General features: G+C 51.0%; 1 protein-coding gene across 1 annotated transcript; it reads left to right on the plus strand.

Moving 5' to 3' along the window:
* The first annotated feature begins 379 nt into the window (after nt 1-379).
* Nucleotides 380-20,540, plus strand: rnf5 (ring finger protein 5). Its single transcript, XM_042344856.1, has 6 exons — nt 380-555; nt 12,817-12,835; nt 15,339-15,451; nt 16,047-16,101; nt 19,637-19,748; nt 20,392-20,540. The coding sequence occupies exons 1-6, from the start codon at nt 422-424 to the stop codon at nt 20,532-20,534; spliced, it is 576 nt and encodes a 191-aa protein (XP_042200790.1). The 5' UTR covers nt 380-421; the 3' UTR covers nt 20,535-20,540.
* Nucleotides 20,541-21,844: the final 1,304 nt, after the last annotated feature.

A 21,844-nucleotide genomic window follows, 5' to 3' on the forward strand; every position in this document is an offset into this window, starting at 1 on the left:
ACTGATCACGCCCGTAATTATTGACGTTCCGCTCTACCATTGACAAACGGGCGAACTACCACGATCAGCCAATAAGAATACAGATCCCGCCTCCACGTGGCGCTGATCGACGTCCATTGCAGCCAATCGCCAGGCGCGGTTGTGTGACGTGCCCACAGCCGCTTCAACCACCTTTCCCCACCCTCGCCGCACGCGATGATTGACGCAATCAAAGACCAATCAAGGTGGCGTTCTCAGGCTCAGGCCCGCCCTCGCCCCGCCCCGCTGGGTAATTGATGGAGCCGCTGACCAATCCAGGCGGCGCTGCTCGCAGTGGCACTCCCGCCCCCTGCCCGCGGGGCCCGGATGTTCCCGGTTGGCCGGGGTGACGGACGGGCGGGCGGGCGGGAGGGGGCGGGGCCGGGCTTGTTATTGTTCAGTCATGGCGGCCGCTGCCGATGGCGAGGAGCGGGAGCAGGAGCGGCGGCAGGGACAGGACCGCGGGGCGTTCGAGTGTAACATCTGCCTGGACACCGCCAAGGACGCCGTCATCAGCCTCTGCGGCCACTTGTTCTGGTCAGTGGCGTCGGAGACAAGTGGACTCCCCACCCACCCCTCAACCCCCCCACCTCCTCCCCCCACCCCTCAACCCCCCCCCCACCTCCTCCCCCCACCCCTCAACCCCCCCCCCACCTCCTCCCCCCACCCCTCAACCCCCCCACCTCCTCCCCCACCCCTCAACCCCCCCCCACCTCCTCCCCCCACCCCTCAAACCCACCCCTCAACCCCCCCCCCACCTCCCCCCCCTTCCCCCCCCCCCTCCCCCCACCCCTCAAACCCACCCCTCAACCCCCCCCCCACCTCCCCCCCTTCCCCCCCCCCACCCCCCCACCCCCTCCCCCCCTGTCCTGCTCCCCGCGCCCTCTTCCCCGCCCTCCTGTTACCCCCCACCTCATCCCCTCCCCCAGTCAGTGGGCACTGACCCCCCCCCCCCCCCCCCCGACTAGACAGTGAGCACTTTCACGCCCCCGCAGACAGTGGGCACTCACTCCCTCCCCAGTCACTGGGCACAGTCGAGTCCCCCCCACACCCCCAGTGGGCTCTTATTCCCCCCCCCCCCGATACTAGGCACTCCCACTCCCAGACAGTGGACACTTCCCCCCTCCCCCCCGACAGTGGCACTTACCCGCCCCCCCGACAGTGGGCACTTACCCGCCCCCACAGTCAGTGGCACTCCCCCCCCCCCCCCCCCCCGACAGTGGGCACTTACCCGCTCCCCCCGACAGTGGGCACTTACCCCCCCCCCCCGACAGTGGGCACTTACCTGCCCCCACAGTCAGTGGGCACTTACCCGCCCCCCCCGACAGTGGGCACTTACCGCCCCCCGACAGTGGGCACTTACCCCCCCCCCCCGACAGTGGGCACTTACCTGCCCCACAGTCAGTGGGCACTTACCCGCCCCCCACAGTGGGCACTTACCCGCCCCCCCGACAGTGGGCACTTACCTGCCCCCACAGTCAGTGGGCACTTACCTGCCCCCACAGTCAGTGGGCACTTACCTGCCCCCACAGTCAGTGGGCACTTACCTGCCCACGCCCCATAAAGTGGCCACTTACCCGACCCCCCCCCCACCAGACAGTGGGCATTCCCCCCCAGGCCCCGCATTGCCCGCCCCACCATTCAGCCTCTCTGCCCCTACCTCTGGAACTCAATGCCACAGTCCCGCTGCCTCGCTGCCTTCTTCAAGACCCATCTCAAGGCCCTCCTCTTCAAACGGCCACCCCCTACCCCTACCCTCCCCACCCCCCAACCTCCTGATCCCAACCACCAGGTTGGGTGCAGATTCCTGACTGTCCAGCGCTTTGGGACGTCCTGACATGAAAGGCGCCATGTAAATGTAATGTGTTGTTGGTGCCCCATTACTCAGGCTGGGTTCTCAATGTCAGCTTAATAATAATAATAATAATCCTCGCATTTGATATAGCACTTTTCTAGATGTCTCAAAGCGCTTCACAGAAAATACTGTAAACTGAATTGAATGTATATTTGTGGGCGAAACGTGGCAATCAATTGCATACAGCAGCGTCCCACAAACAGTCGTGCATTGAGTGACCAAATTATTATTGTTTTGTTTGAAAGATTATTATTCCCGGTAAAGCGATCTGCCAATCGACCAATAACCGGGTTCCTACTATCTGCTGGGTCAACAGGTGTGTGGAGTAAGGAAACTTGCCCAACATTTCTCCCTGCCGGGAATCAAACCCAGGTCTCTCGCTTGCTAAGCCAGTGCTCTAACCACTGAGCCACAGGACCCCAAATTAAGTTCCTCTTAAATTTCTTAAAGAAACATTGATTAATCTCCGAGTGCTTTGCCTTTATTGTCTTTGTTGAAATGACTCGAGACGTCCTCCCTGCAGGAAAGCTGTTAATTATCAACGTAAAATCGTGTTTATTGACTTTTGAACTTGGGTTGGTAAATACTAAAGCCATTTGTACACAATGAGAGCTTGCCAGAAAAACAAGGGTGGGATGACTGTTTTAATAGGGAGGATTGTCAACTGGGGGAGGGGCACAGAGTTGCACCTGAGCCACTGTGTGTTTAGACAGGAGTTTGGCAGTGACTCTGTATGGGTGTGTGTGTCTCTCTGCATACACAAACATGAGGGGTCCAGTCAGCCCATCAATCCGTTCCACCAGTTCATTTGAATTCTATTTTCATACCTTTGTCCAAAACTAGGCATCGAGCACTCCGGGACGTTACCCTGTGTGAATGGCGCTGTATAAATGCAAATTATTGTTATAATAATAATAATAATCCTTGCATTTGATATAGCGCTTTTCACGTCGGAAGGACGTCCCAAAGCGCTTCAAGAACACACTGTAAAGTGAATTGACTGTATATTTGTGGGCGAACGCGGCAGCCAATTGCGCACAGTAATGTCCCACAAACAGTCGTAGATTGAAAATGACTAATTTTATTATTGTTTTTGGTTTTGGAGGGATTATTATTAGGCTCTGTGTGGAGTAAGGAAACTTGCCCAAGGTTTCGCCCTCTGCCTGGAATTGAACTCAGGTCTCTGACTTGCAAAGCGAGTGCTCTAACCACTGAGCTACAGGACTCCACAATCTTGTTTTTTTAAACTATCCTTTCTACCTCACATCCGTGCCGTGACCCGCTCTGCCTTTCCCCAAGTCCACAACATTGCCCGGCTCTGCCACTGCCTCAGACCGCCGAGACCCTCATACACGCATTCATAACATCTAGGCTCGACTACAACTACAACAAGATTCCATTTATTGAGTGCCTTTCACGTCGGGAGGACGTCCCAAGGCGCTGGAAGTTCTTGCATGTTGGCCTCCCCAACTCCTCCCTCCATAAGCTGCAGATCATCCAGAACTCTGTAGCCCGTGTCCTTTCCCTCACCAGCGTCCTTGATCCTATCACCTGCAACCTCGCCCGACTCCACTGGCTTCCCATCACACAGAGGATACACTTTAAGATCCTGGTCCTCACTTTTAAAGCTCTCCATGGCTTTGCTCTCCCCTACCTCTCCAACCTCCTAACCCCTTACTGACCTGGCCCCACCCTCCGCTCAGCGGGCTTCAGCCTGCTTCACATCGCCCGCCTCGCTTGCCCCACCTCTGGAACTACATCCCGCAGTCCCTCCGCCTCGCCCCCTCCCTTGCTTCCTTCAAAACCCGTCTGAAGACCCTTCTCTTCGACCGTGCCTACCGTCACCCTCCTTCCCCCTACCCTTGTCCTCCACCCTCCCCGATCCCAACTCCCAACTCGGGTCTGAAATATTGATTGTCCAGCGCCTTGGGACATATTCCCGACGTGAAAGGTGCTACGCAAATGTAATTTTGTTGTTGCTATAAGTCAGTCACAAGAACAGCGAAAGGAGAACTTAGAAGGAATATTTTCACCGAGAGAGTAATGAGCTGTAGAACCTTGCTGAGTTGGGTGGTGGATGTGGAGTCTATTGTAGTTTTCAAGAGGGAAATAGAGAGGCCTATGAAAGCAAGGCCATACTCACCTACACTGAACTCTGTCCCTCCCATCTCACCAGTTCTAGCCAAGCTCCACTGGCTCCCCATCACCAAAGCGGTCAATTTCAAGATCCTCACACTCAATTTGAAACCCTTTCATGCCCTGGCACTTCCCTACCTCTCCTGCCTGCTTACCCCACAACCCGCTGCCTCCGCTCGACTGGCTCTGACATTTTGTATGTCCCTCGTGCCCTCCGTTCCACCATTAGTGGTCGCGCTTTCAGTCACTACGCCTTGAAACTCTGGGACACTCTTCCTCTGCCCCTTCGCACCTGAAGACCTTCCTATTCAACCGTGTCTATGGTCACCTCCCCCTTCCCAGTGCAGTCATCCTCACTTTCAAGGCCATCCATGGCCTTGCCCCCTCCTACCTCTCTGACCTGCTGACTCCCTACCAACCTGTCCGCTCCCTCCATTAAGCGGGCTCCGGCCTGCTCCATGTCTCCCGCCCGACCCGCCCTACCAGCGGTGTCCAGGCTTTCAGCCTCTCTGCCCCCACACTCTGGAACTCCTTCCACGGTCCCTTCGCCTCGCTTCCTCCCTCGCCTCCTTCAAGGCCGGTCTCAAGACCCTTCTCTTCGATCGTGCCTTTGGTCGCCCTCCCACCTCTTTGCCTTCCCTCACCCCTACTCCACCCCTCCCCCATGCTCGGGCCCCGACACCTGACTGTTCAGTGCTTTGGGTGTCTTCCCAACGTGAAAGGCGCTCTATAAATGTAATTTTGTTGTTGTTGTTGCTCTGCCACGGTCAAGCGCTCTGGGACACTACCCTTTGTGAGGGGCGCTATATAAATGCAAGTTGTTGGATGGGGGATTAGGTGGGGTGGTGGGATTGAAGCAGTCTCCTTGCTCTGTGAGCCGGTCCGGACTTGGTGGGCCGAATGGCCTCCTTCAACACTGTTACTATCTCTGGATCTTTTGCCTTTAATTCCTAAATTATATAATAATATTAAATAATTTCATCTTATTAATAACAATTCCAGCACCTTGGGACGTCTTTACGACATAAAGGTGCTCTACAAATCTAATTTGTTGTTGTAGTTAATGTAATGCCTTTGATGTCAGGAGGATATCTCAAAGCGCTTTACGGGATTTACTGTAAAGTGTAGCAACTGTCTATGTTGTAGCTGATAATATTAATATTAGCCTTGCATTTGACCTGTAGAGAAAGCTTATCATGTCAAATATCTCAAAGCACTTGTGCACAGCAGAGTTTCTCAAACAACCATGAGGTGAATGAATGATTTATTTGGGGGGATTGATGGCCAGGACACTGGGAGAGAGAGACTGCCCTTCTCTTTTCGAATGATACCATGGGATCTTTGACATCTACGTGGACGGGCATAGACGGAACCTCACTTTAATGTCTCATCTAAAGAATATACCGTGAAGTGAATTGACTGTATATTTTGTGGGCGAACACGTCGGCAAATTGTGCACAGAAGTGCCCCAAAACCGTTGTGGATTGAGTGACCAAACTTGTAAAAAAAAATTTAGAGGGATTGTTACTCCCAGAAAACAATTGACTAATAACCGGGTTTCCACTTACTGCCAGGTAAACAGAGGCGTGTTGAGTCAGTGAACTTGCCCGAGAATCGAACCCGGGTCCTCTCGCTTGCGTGGCGAGCACGCTGACCACTACACTAAGGGACTCCGCATAGACATTGTATTAAAATTGCTGTGAATCAATTTTAGATGTTTTGACAATGGTCACTACACTTCAAAGTGACTCACCATGTTTGAGGTATTTTGTCTGGAGCGCTGGGTCAAATGGAAAGGGTTGCTTATTGCTGGCAATAATAATAATAGTCCTTGCATTTGATATCGCGCTTTGTCACACCTTCTAGACGTCTCAAAGCGCTTCACAGAATATACTGTAAAGTGAATTGACTGCATATTTTGTGGGCGAAATGTGGCAGCCAATTACGCACAGATACCTGGAAGCCAGATTTTGTTTGAGAGCAGTCAGCCACTGAGAGCGTTAGCTAATGCCAGCTCAGTGTGGGTCGTTGTTCTGCTCTTGGAAAGGGTCCAGGCTGCATGGAGAGAAGCACGGAGACAAGCAGTGGTATTGTACGCTCAGCGTTTTTGCCTGTGCTTCTTGTCCTGTGACAGTCACTGATGCACAGCAGCGTCCTGCAAACTGAGGCCTGGATTTCAGCTGGTAATGTTTGGTTAGTGAGAGCTTTGGCCAGTGGGAGGGGAGGGAGGGCTGGTCTCCAGTCACAGGCCTAGTCTGCTCCGGGGCCCTGGACTCCTCTCGCAAGCCTCCCGGGATCTCTAGGTGACTTGTATCCCTGGGCAGTGACCAACCAGATATGTGCTCCACTAACCACAAAGTCCAGTGGAAACACACCGGCTCTGGACTCTGTCCCCCCATCACACCAGTTCTAGCCAGGCTCCGCCGGCTCCCCATCACATACACTAAACTCTGTTCCCCCATTTACATCAGTCCTCGCCAGGCTCCACTAGACTGTGTTCAAAGTCTGGACGTGGGGCTTGAACCCACAAACTTCTATCTCAGAGGCGGGAATGCGACCAAGTGACACCTACACTGAGCCTTGGGTTGGTTGGCCTGCTGTAGCAGTAGATTTCTGTGGTAGAGAAGAGGTTTTGATGGCCCTGGGTGCTGGTTGAAGTTTGGAAGGTTAATTCAGAACTCCGCTGCCCGACTACTAACCCGCACAAAACTCTGTACCGCCATCACACCAGTCCTTGCCAGGCTCCACTGGCTCCCAATTACCGAACGGATCGACTTTCAAGATCCTCTCACTCGTTTTCAAATCCGTTCATGCCCTCACACTTCCCTATCTCTCCGAGTTGCTTACCCCCCTCCCACTCCACCACCCGCTGCCTCCGCTCGGCCCAGCTCCGGCCTCCTGTTTATCCCTTGCCCTTCCGCTCCACCTTGCCCGAAGCTATGGAACTCTCTCCCTCAATCCTTCCGCCTTGCCAACTCCCTCCCACTTTCAAATCCTTTTTTGATGGCGGTTACAGTCACCTCTCCCCCCCGGCTCGGGGTCAAACTTCACCACTGCCAAACACTCCGGGACGCTATCCCGCGTGAAGGGCGCTATATAAATGCAAGTTGTTGTGTTGTTGGGTTGGAGAACAACAACAACAACAAGATTCCATTTATTGAGCGCCTTTCACGTCGGGAGGACGTCCCAAGGCGCTGGAAGTACTGATATGATGACCTGTAGTTCAGAATTACACAGCACAATAACATTGTGTGACTAACAGCAGAGCAGATGGTAATGAGATTTCTTTTCACCCCACGGTGAACGTTTTACAGGCTGCTGGTATAATTAGTAACAGGCAGCCTGGCTCAGTCAGGCTGGCTCTCGCCTCTGGCTCAGAGGGACGTGGGTTCAGGTTCCAGGTCCGGACTTTGAGCTCACAGCCGAAGCTGACGCTCCAGTGCAGAGCTGAGGGAGGGGAGCACGGCATTGTTGAAGTGAAGAAGGTTCAAGTTAAAGGTCCCTCGTGCTATTTGGAGTGTAAACTGGGAGCTCCTGCCAGGGCAGCGGCTGATATTAATAATAATCCTTGTATTTAATATAACGTCTCAAAGCGCATCACAGAATATATTGTAAAGTGGATTGACTGTGTATTTTGTGGATGAAAGGCGGCAGCCAATTGCACACAGCAATATCCCACAAACCGCCATGGGTTGAAGTGGCCAATTTTTTTTTAATTGTCCCTCATTTAAATTCGCCGATCACAGCGGAGTTCAATCACTTCATTGTTGTTTACTGTGTGAAACACTCAACAAATTACATTTGAAGAGTGCCTTTCAGGTCAAGGGGACGTCCCAAGGCGCTGACTCAGAAATAATCTGAGTTTTTTTAAAAAATTGCGTTATTAGAATGCATATCGCCTGAGACCATGTGTTTGCTGTACCTAATAATAATAATAATAATAATAATAATCCTTGCATTTGATATAGCGCTTTTCACGTCAGGAGGACGTCCCAAAGCGCTTCACAGAACACACTGTAAAGTGAATTGACTGTATATTTGTGGGCGAACGCGGCAGCCAATTGCGCACAGCAATGTCCCACAAACAGTCGTAGATTGAAAATGACCAAATTATTATTGTTTTTGGATTTGGAGGGATTATTATTATCGATGTTTGTGAGCAATACTGCCTGAGATATATTGGGGTGATATAGAGATAGGGACAGACTGAGATATATTGGGTAGGTGGGTGCTTGAGGCCTGGTGGCTGAGTAAAGGGAACATCTGACACGTGTCTGAACTTTGTCTCTTGTATCAGTAGTTTGGGATTATCTCAATTCACGTGTTCTCTCTGCTCCTCCTGTATCTTGTTTGCTGTGTACTGTAAAGCTGCGCAAGTCTCCAGTGGATGTCTCCTCTGGTTATCAGCGTACAGAGCGTTTACGAGGTATTGAACATTCTGCCAATACACTGACAGCTTGGTTCAGTTGGCAACACTCTCATATCTTGGGCGAGAGGTTTGAGTCCTATATTGTGACTGAACATCACAATCCCAAGATTGTTTGGGATGAAGAAAGCCCTTCTTTGGAGGTGCCAGCACCCTGGGCTGTCTTTCTGACGTGAAGGACGCTATACAAGTGTGATTTGTTGTTGTGCTACAGCTGAGAAGTTAAAGCAAGCTCCTGTTCTGCTGGTTCAGGTGAGAGTAAAGATCCCATGGGTGTGTTTGGAAGAAAAGCAGGGAATTCACCAAGGTGGGAGGAACATTCCTCCTTCATCAAATTTCCCCCAAAGCAGTTCAGTTGGCCGTTCATTCACTGCCACGTGTGGGACATCGCAGGTGCCATCCAGGTGTCATGTTGGCCTCCAGGAAAGTTACTCCACTTTATATTTGCAGGAAGCGCTGTGAGACTGTTCAAAAAGAAAGGTTGTAGAAGTTACTCACACCAACATCTCACACAAGGCTTTGTGAGAGGCAACGAGTACTCAAGTGTGACATGGAGATTACCCAGACCTTCTATGGGCTGCGTCCATCTGCGCTGTAATACTAGGACGCTCTCTGTGTGTGTATGGGTATCTGCACTACCGTACCAGGAACCTGTGTCTATCGCCAGTATAAACAAAGAAGCTGTTTCTATCTGCAGTGTAGAGCCAACTTGCTGTGTCTGTCTGTTCTTTAACAGCAGGACGCTATGTATCTGCACTACATCACATGGAATTCTGTAGCTCGATGGTTAGAGCACTCGCCTTGCAAGAGAGAGGACCTTGGTTTGATTTCTGGGCAGGATGAAACGCTGGGCAAGTTTCCTTACTCCATACCTCTGTTTACCAAGCAGTAAGCACAAACTCGGTTGTTCGTCGATTGTGGATCGCTTTTCCAAGCATAAAAATTCCTTCAAAAAATAACGATGAATTGTTCACTTCAATCCACGACTGTTTATGGGACGCTGCTGTGCGCAATTGGCTGCCATATTTCACCTGCAAAATATGTAGTCAATTCATTTTACAGTATATTCTGTGAAGCGCTTTGAGACGTCTCGAATACATGATAAGGTGCTCTTATCAAATGCAAGGATTATTACTATTGTCATTAACAGGAAGCTGTGTATCTACACTGCAAAACTAGGAAGCTGAGTATTTATACCATCAGGAACCTGTCTTTCTATACACTGTAGTACAGTAAGGAAGCTGTGTCATACATGTATGCAGATGACACCAAACTACCTCTCAGTCTCCACCTTTGACTCAAGACAACTGCTGTGCTGACAAAATGTCTGTCAGACATCAAGTCCTGGATGAGAGCGAACTTTCTTCAGTTGAATGTCAACAAGACCGAGGCCCTCCTGATTGGCTCCCGTCAGCGCCTCCTCCCCTCAGGCGCTGACAGTATCACCATCCATGGTTGCACACTCCACCTCGCTAAGCCAATCCTGAACCTTGGGGTCTTGTTCGACCCTCAACTATTCTTTCCATCCCACATTCACGCCATGACCCGACCCGCTCTGCCATCCACCACCTCCGCCACATCACCGGCTCCGACACTGTCTCACACCGCAGCTCGCTGAATCTCTCATACATGCCTTCATTACTTTGAGGCTCGACTATGCAAACTCAAACTGTCGGCCTCCCCAACTCCTCCCTCCACATCCAGATCATCCAGAATTCTGCAGCCCATGTCCTCTCCCGCACCAGGCTCCATGACCCTATCACCCCCATCCTTGCCCAACTCCACTGGTTTCCCATCACACAGAGGATACAGTTCAAGATCCTGGTCCTCACCTTCAAAGCCCTCCATGATCTTGCTCCTCCTACCTCTCCGACCTCCTAACCCCCTACCATCCTGTTCGCTCCTTCGACTTTCGGGTCCGAAACTCGGGACGTCCTCCTGACGTGAAAGGCGCAATACAAATGTAATTTTGTTGTTGTAGTACAGGCTGGCACAGTGTAATGACCAGTTAGAGCCAACAAGAAAGGTTTATCTGGGTGTGAGTATCTAGTACTGTGCTTTACAGTGGAACAGGGACCAAACCTGAGCATGTGTTTAGGTCAAAGTGACCCTGTATTGTGTCAGGCTTTGGTGTGACGAGTCATAGGGAGCGGATATGATGAATAATAATCCTCACACGGAATATACTGTAAAATAAACTGACTATATTTTATGGGCGAAACAAGGCAGCCAATTACGCACAACGGCGTCCCACAAACAGTCGTGGTTTGAGAGACCAAATTATTATTTTTTGAAAGAATTATTACCAGTACATATATTGTGCAAATATATATCAAAATACTTCAAATTAAAAGCATTCTCCTCACAGTTACCCTTGTTTTAATTCATGCTGGCTGTAAATTTTGATCGAATGTTTTGCAGGTCGGTGTTTTATGATATTTGCTTCCATCACCCAGTGTCCAGCTTAGTCTGAGTGTTTCTGCCTCCTCCCGCTGCCTCTCAAAACCTCCCCTCCCCCTTTCCCAGCCATTTTGATGCTGCGAGTGAATCAACCATCCGCTAATGGAGATTTGTTTCCAGTCGAGATATTTCTGTATCTTAGTAGAGTCCTGTAGCTCAATGGTTAGAGCACTCACCTCGCAAGCGAGAGACCTGAGTTCGATTTCCGGACAGGACAAAAAGTTTCCTAACTCCACACATTTCTGTTTACGTAGCAGTCACCAGGAACCCGGTTGTTAGTCGATTGGTGGATCGCCTTTCCGGGCATGATACTTCCTTTAAACGATAATAATACTAATAAATTGGTCACTCAATCCACAAATGTTTGTGGGACACTGCTGGCTGCCGCTTTTTGCCCACAAAATATACAGTTTACAGTATATTCTGTGAAGCGCTTTGAGACATCTCGAAGACGTGATAAGGTGCTATATCAATTGCAAGGATTATTATTATTACACTTCCCCTCCCCGCCCCCAGCCATTCTGATGCTGCGAGTCATTCAACCGTGGGCTGATGGGGATTTATGGGGATGGAGATTTCACGCTCTGAATAACTGCGGCCTACAGGGTTTGCTTGTGTCTGTCTGATCCTGACACACAGGGTAGCTGACACTGCGACGCCACTCACAGCTGGGACTGTAGCATCTTTGTGCTCTGGAACGCTACCCTGCTTGAGGGGAGCTAAATAAATGCAAGTTGTTGTTGTTGTGTCTGGTTGTTGTGGTTATCCAGAGTCTGATTTCCCGTTACCTCCACAAACAACAACAACTAACAACAATAACAACAACAGATTTACACAGATAGCGTCCCAGAGCGCTTGACAGTGGTGGAATCTGACCCTGAGCCAGGGGAGAGGGGAGAGGGGGTGGAGGAGGAGGTGACTGTAAGCACCGTCTTTAGGCGGGATTTGAAAGTGGAGAGGGAGGGAGTGCGGGAGAGAATTCCAGAGCTTCAGAGCGTAGTGGCTGAAAGCACGACCACTGGTGGTGGAGCTGAGGGAGTTCACGTCTCGAAGACGTGATAAGGCGCTGTATCAAATGCAAGGATTATTATTATTATTAATTAAGAAATTCCTCAAGAAATACTGAAAAATTGACCCTGTTATTTCAGGGAAAGAAAACAGACTGACTTAGGGGCCTGGGTCTGTGGCAGGTTATAGCATTAGTGTGAATAATTCTGAGGCTTTGAGTCAGTAAGTCAATATCCTGATACCAGAGATGAGGGACTTCAGTTTTGTGGAGACACGAGAGAGGTTGGGATTGTTCTCCTTAGAGCAGAGAAGGTTAAGGGGAGATTTAATAGAGGTGTTCACAATGATGAGGGGTTTTGATGGAGTAGACAGGGAGAAACTGTTTCCACTGGCCGGTGGGTTGGTAATCAGGGAATATAGATTTGAGATAATTGGCAAAAGAACCAGAGGGGAGACGAGGAAAAACATTTTTATGTGTAAAATTGTTTCGGTCTGCAATGCACAGCTTGAAAGGGTGGTGGAAGCAGATTCAGTAATAACTTTCAAAAGGGGGTTGGATATTTACTTGAAAAAAACACTTGCAGGGCCAAGGGGGGAGAGTGGTGAGTGGGATTAATTTGAACAGCTCTTTGAAAGAGCTGACAGAGGCACGATGGGCCGAACAACCTCCTTCTGTGCTGTATAATTCTATGATTCCCAGAATCCTGTTTTAACAGAGTTCAGAGACTAAAAGACAAAACATCTTGGACTCCAGAGCATTCCCTGGGAGGAGAGAGAGAGAGAGAGAGAGAGAGAATTAGGGAGCCTGTGCTGGATTGTGGTGGTTATTTGTTCAGGAATGTTGTTCCCGCTATCATGTCACTTGTCTAACCTATTTTTCTCCCTCTCTCCCGGTACCTCCTATTATCTGCAGTTGGCCATGTCTTCATCAGGTAAGAGCACCATCATTTTCCTCACCCTCCCACCTTTACCCTCCAAGCTCCTTACTGCTGTGGCCATGTGGCAGATAATAATAATAGTCCTTGCATTTGATATAGTGCCTTATCACGTCTTCGAGATGTCTCAAAGAGTTTCACAGAATATACTGTGAATTTAATTTAATTGTGTATTTTGTGGGCGAAAAGTGGCAACCAATTGCCCAGCAGCATCCCACAAACAGTCATGGATTGAAGTGACCCAATTTTTTTTTTTAAGGAATTATTAACCCCCAGAAAAGCGATTCGCCATTCGACCAACAACTGGGTTCCTACTTACTGCTGCGTCAACCGAGGCGTGTGGAGTAAGGAAACTTGCCCAACATTTCGCCCTGCCGGGAATCGAAGCCAGGTCCTCTCGCTTGCAAGGCGAGTGCTTTAACCACTGAGCTACAGGACTCCACAGGTATAGGACTCTACAGCTACAGGTATAGGCCACGGGGCAGGGAAGCCAGATGTATTATCCTCTCCGTTCATTACAGATGAATATGTGGCATTTCTAACTGGATTCCTTAATAACCCCAACCCAGTCTCCTCCATAACCATCCTCTCTGGAAGTGGAGTTGGCCTGCCATACTCCTCATCCAGCCCTTGCTGAGGAACTCCGGGAAAAATTAACATTTGTTTCAGATTCCCCGTCTCCGACCCCCTACCCTCCCCCCTTTATAAATCTAAGTGTCCTGTAACATAATAGTTAATGTGCTCGCCTTGCAAGCAAACGAGAGGACCCAGGTTCGATTGGATTCCCGGGCCAGGTGAAACCTCAGGCAAGTTTCCTTACTCGGCGCACACGCCTCTGTTCACCTAGCAGCACTTGTTAGTCGATTGGTGGATTGCTTTCCAGTGGCAATATTCCCTTCAAAGAAATAATAATAACTTGGTCGTTCATTCCAAGATTGTTTGTGGGACACTGCTGTGCGCAATTGGCTGCCGTGCTTCACCCACTTCCACTTTACAGTGTATTCTGTGAAGTGCTTTTAAGATGTCTCGAAGATGAGATAAGGCACTATATCAACTGCAAGAATTATTATTATCGGCTCACAGTCCAGGCTGACACTCTACTACAGTGTTGGGTGGGAGCTCTACACTCCTGAGGTCTGAGGTACGTTTGGATTGGACATTAAACTGCCGGCTGCCTGTTCAGGTGGATATTAAAGATCTCGTGGTAATATTAGAAAAGAGAAGGGAATTTCTCTCCCTGTTTCCTGGCCAACAATCCCCCAGATAAATCAGGCGATCAGCTCACGGCTGTTTGTGGGACATTGCTCTGTGCAAGTTGGTTGCCACATTTTGCCACGTATTGGATAGTGCACTCGCCTCGCAAGAGAGGACACCCAGGTTTGATTCCCAGCAGGATGAAACGTTAGGCAATTTTCCTTGCTCCAACTGCCTCTGTTTACCTAGTAGCAAGTAGGAGCCTGGTTGTTCGATGATTGGCGGATTGCTTTTGGGGCTATTAATCCATTCATAATAAAATAAAATTTTGGTCACTCAATCCACAATTGTTTGTGGGATACTGCTGTTCACATTTCTCCCACAAAATAGTCAATTCACTTTATAATACATTCTATGAAGAGCTTTGAGAAGGCTCAATGACTTGATAAGGCGCTGTATTAAATGCAAGGACTATTAATATTAACATTGCCCTTGTCCGCCAATACCTCTGGGCTACCTCATTCATGTCTTCATCGAGTCAAAGCTTCGTTATTCCAACACTCAAAAAAAGCGCTGTATAAATCTAAACTGGAATGTAACAACTAGACATTTCCCAGTTATCCAGATTTGCCCCTAAATAGAAGCAGCTTGTCTCATTGCCTGCAAATTCACAGTTACTACAATTTACAACAGGTCACTGTGAAGCAATTGAAGGCGTTTGGATTCGATAAGGTGCTATAATCAAGCACAAGGACTATTATTGTTGGTGGGATGTTGTGTTTATCTGCATAACCTGTGGAGTCATGTAACTCAGTGGTTAGAGCACTCGCCTCGCAAGCGAGAGGACCTGGGTTTAATTCCTGGCCTGGCGAAATGTTGGGCAAGTTTCCATTTACCCAGCAATAAGTAGGAACCCAGTTGTTAGTCGATTGGCGGATCACTATTCCGCGGGTAATAATTACTTCAAAAAAAAAATAATTTGGTCATTCAATGCAGGACTGTTTGTGGGACGCCTCTGTGCGCAATTGGCTGCCTGATTTGCCCACAAAATATACAGTCAGTTCACTTTACCGTATATTCTGTGAAGCACTTTTGAGACGTCTTGAAGATGTGATAAGCCGTTATGTCAAATAAATTATTATTATTATAACCCACCTTCATTTCATTATGAATTTCGTCACTGAGAAACCCTTTGAGACTTTGTTTGAAGGTGAAGGGTGTAAGTGTAAGCTGTTGCCCAGTGTCTCTGTGCTGGAGTGCATGTGCTGCTCTGAAACACGCTGTCTCTGCCTCCCTCCCTGTCCAGTGGTTAGAGACCAGACCCGACCGACAAGAATGTCCTGTCTGCAAAGCTGGGATCAGTCGTGAGAAAGTCATCCCTCTGTATGGCAGGGGCAGCACAAGCCAGGAGGACCCCAGGTACGTGTGAGGTCAGGGCCTGTCAGCGACTGGCCATCGCTCCCAGAGTGAGGCTTTCATAGGGGATTTGGGGAGTGAGACATTTGCTTTGCTTGGGTGTGCGGGGCTTTCATTCCCCACACTAAGGGGCGGGGCAATGGTTCTACCCGGCTTGTGGGTGGGGCTATTATTGTTCAATTGGGGGCGAGGGCTGTTCTGACAGGTTTGGGGGTGGGGCCTTGTTTTGCCTGGATTGTGGGCGGAGCTGTTCAATTGGGGTTGTGGGTGGAGCTATTCTGATAGGGTTGGGGGCGGGGCTGTACAATTGGGGTTGTGGGGGCTATTGTTCGGATAGGGTTGGGGGCGGGGCTGTTCTGTAAGATGGGGCGGGGCCTTGTTCTGCCAGGGTTGGGGCGGGGCTCTGGCTCCACCGTGGGAGGGGCTGTTGAGGTCAGCAGTGCCTTTCCTTCTCCCTGATACCCAGGCGGATCAGGGTGGGTTGAGCAGAACAGAATGGCGGTGATTTTATATTTGCTTTAAGCCCACTCCCCATTTCAGATGTTCTGCCCTTTACAGGTTTGTATCAAAGGTTAAAAGATTTACTTCTCATTGACAGATTGAAGACTCCACCCAGACCCCAGGGCCAGCGTTCAGAGCCTGAGAGCAGAGGGGTAACTTCATTGCTCACTTTATTACAGTTTTGAGTCTGAAAATATTTAGCTGATTAGACTCCAGCAGTTACCCCAACGCACACTCTGGGCTCCCCCCCCCCAAGCCTTGGCTCTCGCCAACCTGCGCCTAATACTCTCCGGAATTAGGTAAGCAGGATGCGTCCCTCCAGGGAGAGAGTGCGCATGCCATTCCAACAATCTCTCTGGGATTTTCATGTGTAGGTGGGATGTGGGATGGAATTCTCAGCTTGGTTTGGAGACTCTTTAAGCACCGTGATGGGTTTCCGCATGTGTCAGATACAAGGCTGAGCAGCCCACCCCCCCAACCCCGAAATAAATATCCCTTTAGCTCGGTCAGGGCATGGGAGGAGATTGTCGGATTGAGTCCCAGTGACTCCAAATATCAGCCTGGCTCAGTTCCTCAGTTGAAGTTTGTGGATTGAAGCTGGGATTTTGAGCTCACAAACCAGCCTGACGCTCCCAGCACAGTAACCGTGATAATACTTACATCTGATATTGAGTCTTTCACGTTGCTAAATGTTCATAAGATATATCGTGAAGGATATCCTGGAGATAATTGTTTCAAAGCCCTCCATGGCCTTGCTCCCCTCTACCTCTGCGACCATCTAACCTCCTACTAACCCGCTCGCTCCCTCCGCTCAGCGGGCTCCAGCCTGCTTCACATCCCCCGCCTCACTCGCCACTCCATTGATGGACTGGCATTATGCCACTTTGCCTCCACCTTCTGGAACTTCATCCCGCAGTCCCTCCGCCTCGCCACCTCCCTCGCCACCTTCAAGACACCTCAAGACACCCCAGCACACCTCAAGACCCTCCTCTTCGACCGTACCTTCGCTCACCCTCCTCCCCCCCCCCCCCCCAGCCTCCACCCTCCCCGATCCAGACCCCCAGCTTGGATCTGAAACACTGACTGGCGCCTTGGGACGTCCTCCCGATGGTGAAAGGTGCTGGACACAGGTAATGTTGTTGTTAGCGAGGACATTGGGAGACATTCCCGTCCACAGTTTAACGTCTCGTCTTAAGGCCGGCACCTCCAACAGTGAAGCATCCCCCCAGCGCACCTCAGCTTAGACTGTTGAGTTCCAAGCCCTGGTTTAGTCCAGTAAACCGAGAAAATCTTGTGGACCTGCATGCAGAGCGGGCTTCACTAACCCGCCCTGAGAAGGCATTTTGTCTTGAGAATATCTATGCGCGTAGGTGAGTCTCTCCTCTGTCTGTCTGTGTTTGTTTTGGTATGTGTGTTCCTTTCTGTCTTTCTCTGTCTGTCTGTGAGTGATTCCCTCTCTCTCTTTTTCTGGTGTGCAAGTCTCCTCTGTCTGCATTCGATTCCCGGGAAGGTGAATCGTTGGGCACGTTTGCTTACTCGCCTTTGTTTACCCCGCAGAAAATAGGACGATTGTTAGTTGATTGGCGGATCGCTTTTCCGGGGATCCTTCAAAATAAATAATAAAAATAATTTGGTCTGTCAATCCATGACTGTTTGTGGGACGCTGCTGTGCGCAATTGGCTGCGGCGTTTCACCCACAAGATATACAGCGAATTCAATTTGCAGTATATTCTGTGAAGCGTTAGCCTGCTCATGTATTTGAATATATTGAATATACTGTAAAGTGACTTCACTGTATATTTTGTGGGCGAAACGCGGCAGCCAATTGCCAGGATTATTATTCTGTTTGATTCTGTGAGTGTGTGTCCCTCTCCCTCTCTGTGTGTGTCTGTGAGTGTATCTCTCCCTGAGTGGGGAGGGAGGGCTGCCTCTCTTTGGGCCTCTGTGTGCAGTGCTGAGAGGCAGAGGATGGTGACCTCCTGGAGCTCCGCAGTCAGGACCCCTGCAGTGTTCATCGAATCTCCAGGCCTTTGAATGTAGTGCAGGATTCACATGGACCACTCTGTCTAGTTCTGCTCTCCTCACTGCCCCCCAACACCATTTCCCCCCCCCCACCCCACCCGCCCCCCCAATACCCCACGGATGAGAGTGAGGAGCTGGATGATCCCACTTAGAAAACGTCACTGTCTTGTCTTGGTGAATGGTACCCATTGTCTCAACCGATCACGTGCTTTCAAAAAATATAGGTTGGCAGTAAAATGTGCCTCTCAGTAGCACCAATTGACGCTCCCCCAACCCCCGCAATTTCCCTTAGAATTTGTCAAATTTCCCTGAAATGTTTGGCAAATATTTCCGCATTTTTCTATTGGCCCCACTGATTAAGAGACATAGCGAGAAATGTTTTGACACATGTGAGAGAGTGTGTGGGGGGGGGCGCGGGCAGGGTTGGGGGCAAGAAGATAGTGGGGCTTTGTGGAAATTTTGAGTGAAGACTTTCAGTGCTTATTTTTGTAAGTTTGTGTTTTTTGCGAATAACTGCAGTTTGTATTTTACGCCAAGAGATGGCAAGAGTGCGTCAAAACTTGCCCCCTCCCACACACACCCACACGCGTGCGCACACACGTACACACACGTGCGCGCACACGCGTACACACACATGCGCACACAAATACACTCATACGCTTGTATTTATCAAAGGAGAAAGCACGTGAAAACTGCCGCTTTGTTTGCCTACGTAAAGGTCACCATTATTGCACACCGTTCAACGGCAAGGTTAGAGAATCTTTCAGCTGAGATGTGAAGCCAATGTCCCGTCCGTGCCAGTTCAATTGGATGTTGGAATTTAGCTACAAAATGCACAGACACCATACTCCAGGGCTGTTAGTTTACACAATGAACTGCAAACTAACCACAAACTGCATTCAACACACCGGCTTTCACGTCGGGAGGACGTCCCAATGCGCTGGACGTTTAGGGATTTGGACCCGAGCTGGGGATTGGGATCAGGAAGGGTGGAGGGCAGGGGTTGAAGGCGCGGTCACGGAGGGGGATCTGGAAGGAGGCGAGCGAGGGAGCGAGGCGAAGGGACTGTGGGATGGTGTTCCAAAGGGTGGGGGCAGAGAAGCTGAAGGCCTGACAGCCGATAGTGACGTGGAGCAGACCAGAGCCCGCTGAGCTTCTCTCATACATAATAGTCATACAATCTGCAGTTTACAGTCAATAAATCTGCCTCACATGTTACACAGTGAACGTGGATGGCAGGGATGTGCTGGTAGATGGAGGTGATGGATGGGAGTTTTATAATGCGATAGTAATAATAATAGTATTTTCATTTATCACGACTTTGAGACATCTCAAAGCGCTTCACAAAATATACTGTAAAGTGTAGTGCTGCATATTTTGTGGGCGAAAAGCAGCAGCCAATTGCGCACAGCATCGTCCCACAAACAAGTCGTGGATTGAGTGACCAACTTACNTTTTTTATGAAGGCATTATTACCCCCGGAACAGCGATCCGCGACTTAACAACCAGGTTCCTACTGACTGCTGAGTAAACAGGTGTGTGTGGAGGAAGGAAACTTGCCCAGCGTTTCGCCCCAAGGAAAGTAAGGGGTTTGATGATATGGGGGAAAAGGGATGTTTATCCAGAACGAGTGAGATCGGAGGAATGTTTTTCTTCCTGTTGTAGGGTTTTCAGGGATTTGGCGACACCGGCTTCCACATGTCCTTCGGGATCGGAGCTTTTCCCTTTGGATTCTTCACCACAGTATTTAACTCCAATGACAACCGCCAGCGAATGGGTGAGTGCTGTCAGCCAGTCTGTGGGGAGGTGGGTTGGTGTGTCGGGCCAGGGGGGGAGGTGGGTCGGGGAGCGGGAGAGGTGTGTCAGGGAGCTGGGGAGGTATGTCGGGAAGCGGGGGAGGCGTGTCGGGGAGCGGGGACGACGTGTCAGGTAGCGGGGGAAGCGTGTCGGGGAGCGGGGAGGAGTGTCGGGGGACGAGTGTCAGGGAGGGGGGAGGCATGTCGGGGAGCGGGGAGGCGTGTCGGGGAGCGGGGAGGCGTGTCGGGGAGCGGGGGAGGCGTGTCGGGGAGCGGGGAGGCGTGTCGGGGAGCGGGGGAGGCGTGTCGGGGAGCGGGGGAGGCGTGTCGGGGAGCGGGGAGGCGTGTCGGGGAGCGGGGGAGGCGTGTCGGGGAGCGGGGGAGGCGTGTCGGGGAGCGGGGGAGGCGTGTCGGGGAGCGGGGGAGGCGTGTCGGGGAGCGGGGGAGGCGTGTCGGGGAGCGGGGGAGGCGTGTCGGGGAGCGGGGGAGGCGTGTCGGGGCGGCGTGTTGGGGGAGGGGGGAGGCGCGTGGGGGGAGAGGGGATGTGCGTGGAGGCGAGGGGTTGGGGGGAGGTTTGCTGTGATGGCGAGTGACCAACAGTTGAGCCGCTGCTCTTCCTCATAGACAACGATCGGGGAAACCACGGCAACATGGACTGGAATTCCTTCTTCGGGGGGAACCGTGGGGCCGCTGCCGGCAACAACAACTGGGATTCGCTCTTCCTCTTCATCGCCATCTTCTTCTTCTTCTGGCTCCTGAGCGTGTGAGCTGCGGGCGGGCGGGGGGGGGGGGGGGGTGGGGGGGGAGGGAGGGGAGGGGGGGCGTGGGTGGCGGCAGTCAGCGGCCGGCCGCGGGACGGGAACGGACACGGGGGTGGGGGAGGGGGAACGCTGCGGATCAGGGATCTTTTTGAAACGGCAACACTTTTTACAAGAAAAAAATTAACCAGAAGCGGGAAGAAGAGGCTGGTGGCCATGTTGGTCCCCTGGCGATCGGTCAGCACCGCAAACCGAATGGGCAGCAAACACGGCAGGACTCGGCCACGGCTCCGGTTCCCTGTTGCGCTGCGGTTTGAGCAAAGAGGTGATTCTCTCTCATAAACTCTTAATAAAGGTTTCTGTGCAATTAGGTTCGCTTACAAAGAGGTCCTCGGCTCCATTCCCCCTTCCAGCTCCTATGCTCCCCTTTCTCTCCCCCCCCCCCCCCCCCCTCCCCCTCTTCCCCTCTCCTTTCTCCCTCTCTCACCCCCCTCTTTCTCTCTCCCCCTCAAGACTTTCTCTCGGGGAGAAGGCTGTGAAGCCTGGAGTGATCTGTCGCTGGGTCAGTGGAATCTGCGCGCCCCCCGACATTCAGTCTGTTGCCTCATCTTCTTTGGTCTTTCTATATCTCTCTCCCTCTCTCTTCACACTCTTCTCTCTCCTTCCTCTCTTTCCCCTTCTCTCTTTCCTCCCTCCTTCGCGTCTCTCTGACTCTCTCTCACTACCTTTTCACTTTTCTCCCTCCCTATTCTCTTTCCTTCCCCCCCCCCCTGTCTCTCTTTCTCTGTTTCTCATTCCTCTTCTGTCTTTCCTCTCATTCCCGTTGCTCCCTCTCCTCCTCCTCTTTTCCTCTCCTTACTCCTCTCTCTTCCCCTTTCTCTCGATTCTCATCGCTTTGCTCCCTCTCCCTCCCCCCTCTCTTGCTTGGCTCCACTTCTGTACCCCTCCCAACAACCAACCCGGACTATATTCTCCCCCCACTCCCCCACTGCCTGAGGACCACATGCAGATGCTATGTGATGATTCTGAAACAATAGTTTTTAAGTCTCTGCTTTTTACTCCCCATTAGAATTAGGGCTCATGATGTACAGAACTTCTGATTTTCAAACTGGACTTGCTTGGCTCCACACCCACCCACACACACACGAACCCCACTCTCCTCCTCCCCTCACCCCCCCCCCCCCACCTTCCTCCTCCCCACACCCCTCCCTTTGTAGTCTTGCAATTCCTTTTTTTTGTGACTCGCACAACACGACTTGTGTGTCCTCATGTCTCTCTGTGGACTGTGCAATTTCTGAGAGTGATAAAGTAACTTTCCT

This window comes from Callorhinchus milii, unplaced genomic scaffold (assembly GCF_018977255.1).
Source record: "Callorhinchus milii isolate IMCB2004 unplaced genomic scaffold, IMCB_Cmil_1.0 Scaffold30, whole genome shotgun sequence".
NCBI lineage: Eukaryota > Metazoa > Chordata > Chondrichthyes > Chimaeriformes > Callorhinchidae > Callorhinchus > Callorhinchus milii.

Bases quoted from the DNA above. Each gene is read 5' to 3' on its own strand.
- rnf5 (XM_042344856.1), top strand. From the start codon at position 422: ATGGCGGCCGCTGCCGATGGCGAGGAGCGGGAGCAGGAGCGGCGGCAG. The intron at 16,102-19,636 runs GTAACTTCATTG...TTCCTGTTGTAG, and splicing joins CAGAGCCTGAGAGCAGAGGG to GGTTTTCAGGGATTTGGCGA. The intron at 19,749-20,391 runs GTGAGTGCTGTC...TCTTCCTCATAG, and splicing joins TGACAACCGCCAGCGAATGG to ACAACGATCGGGGAAACCAC.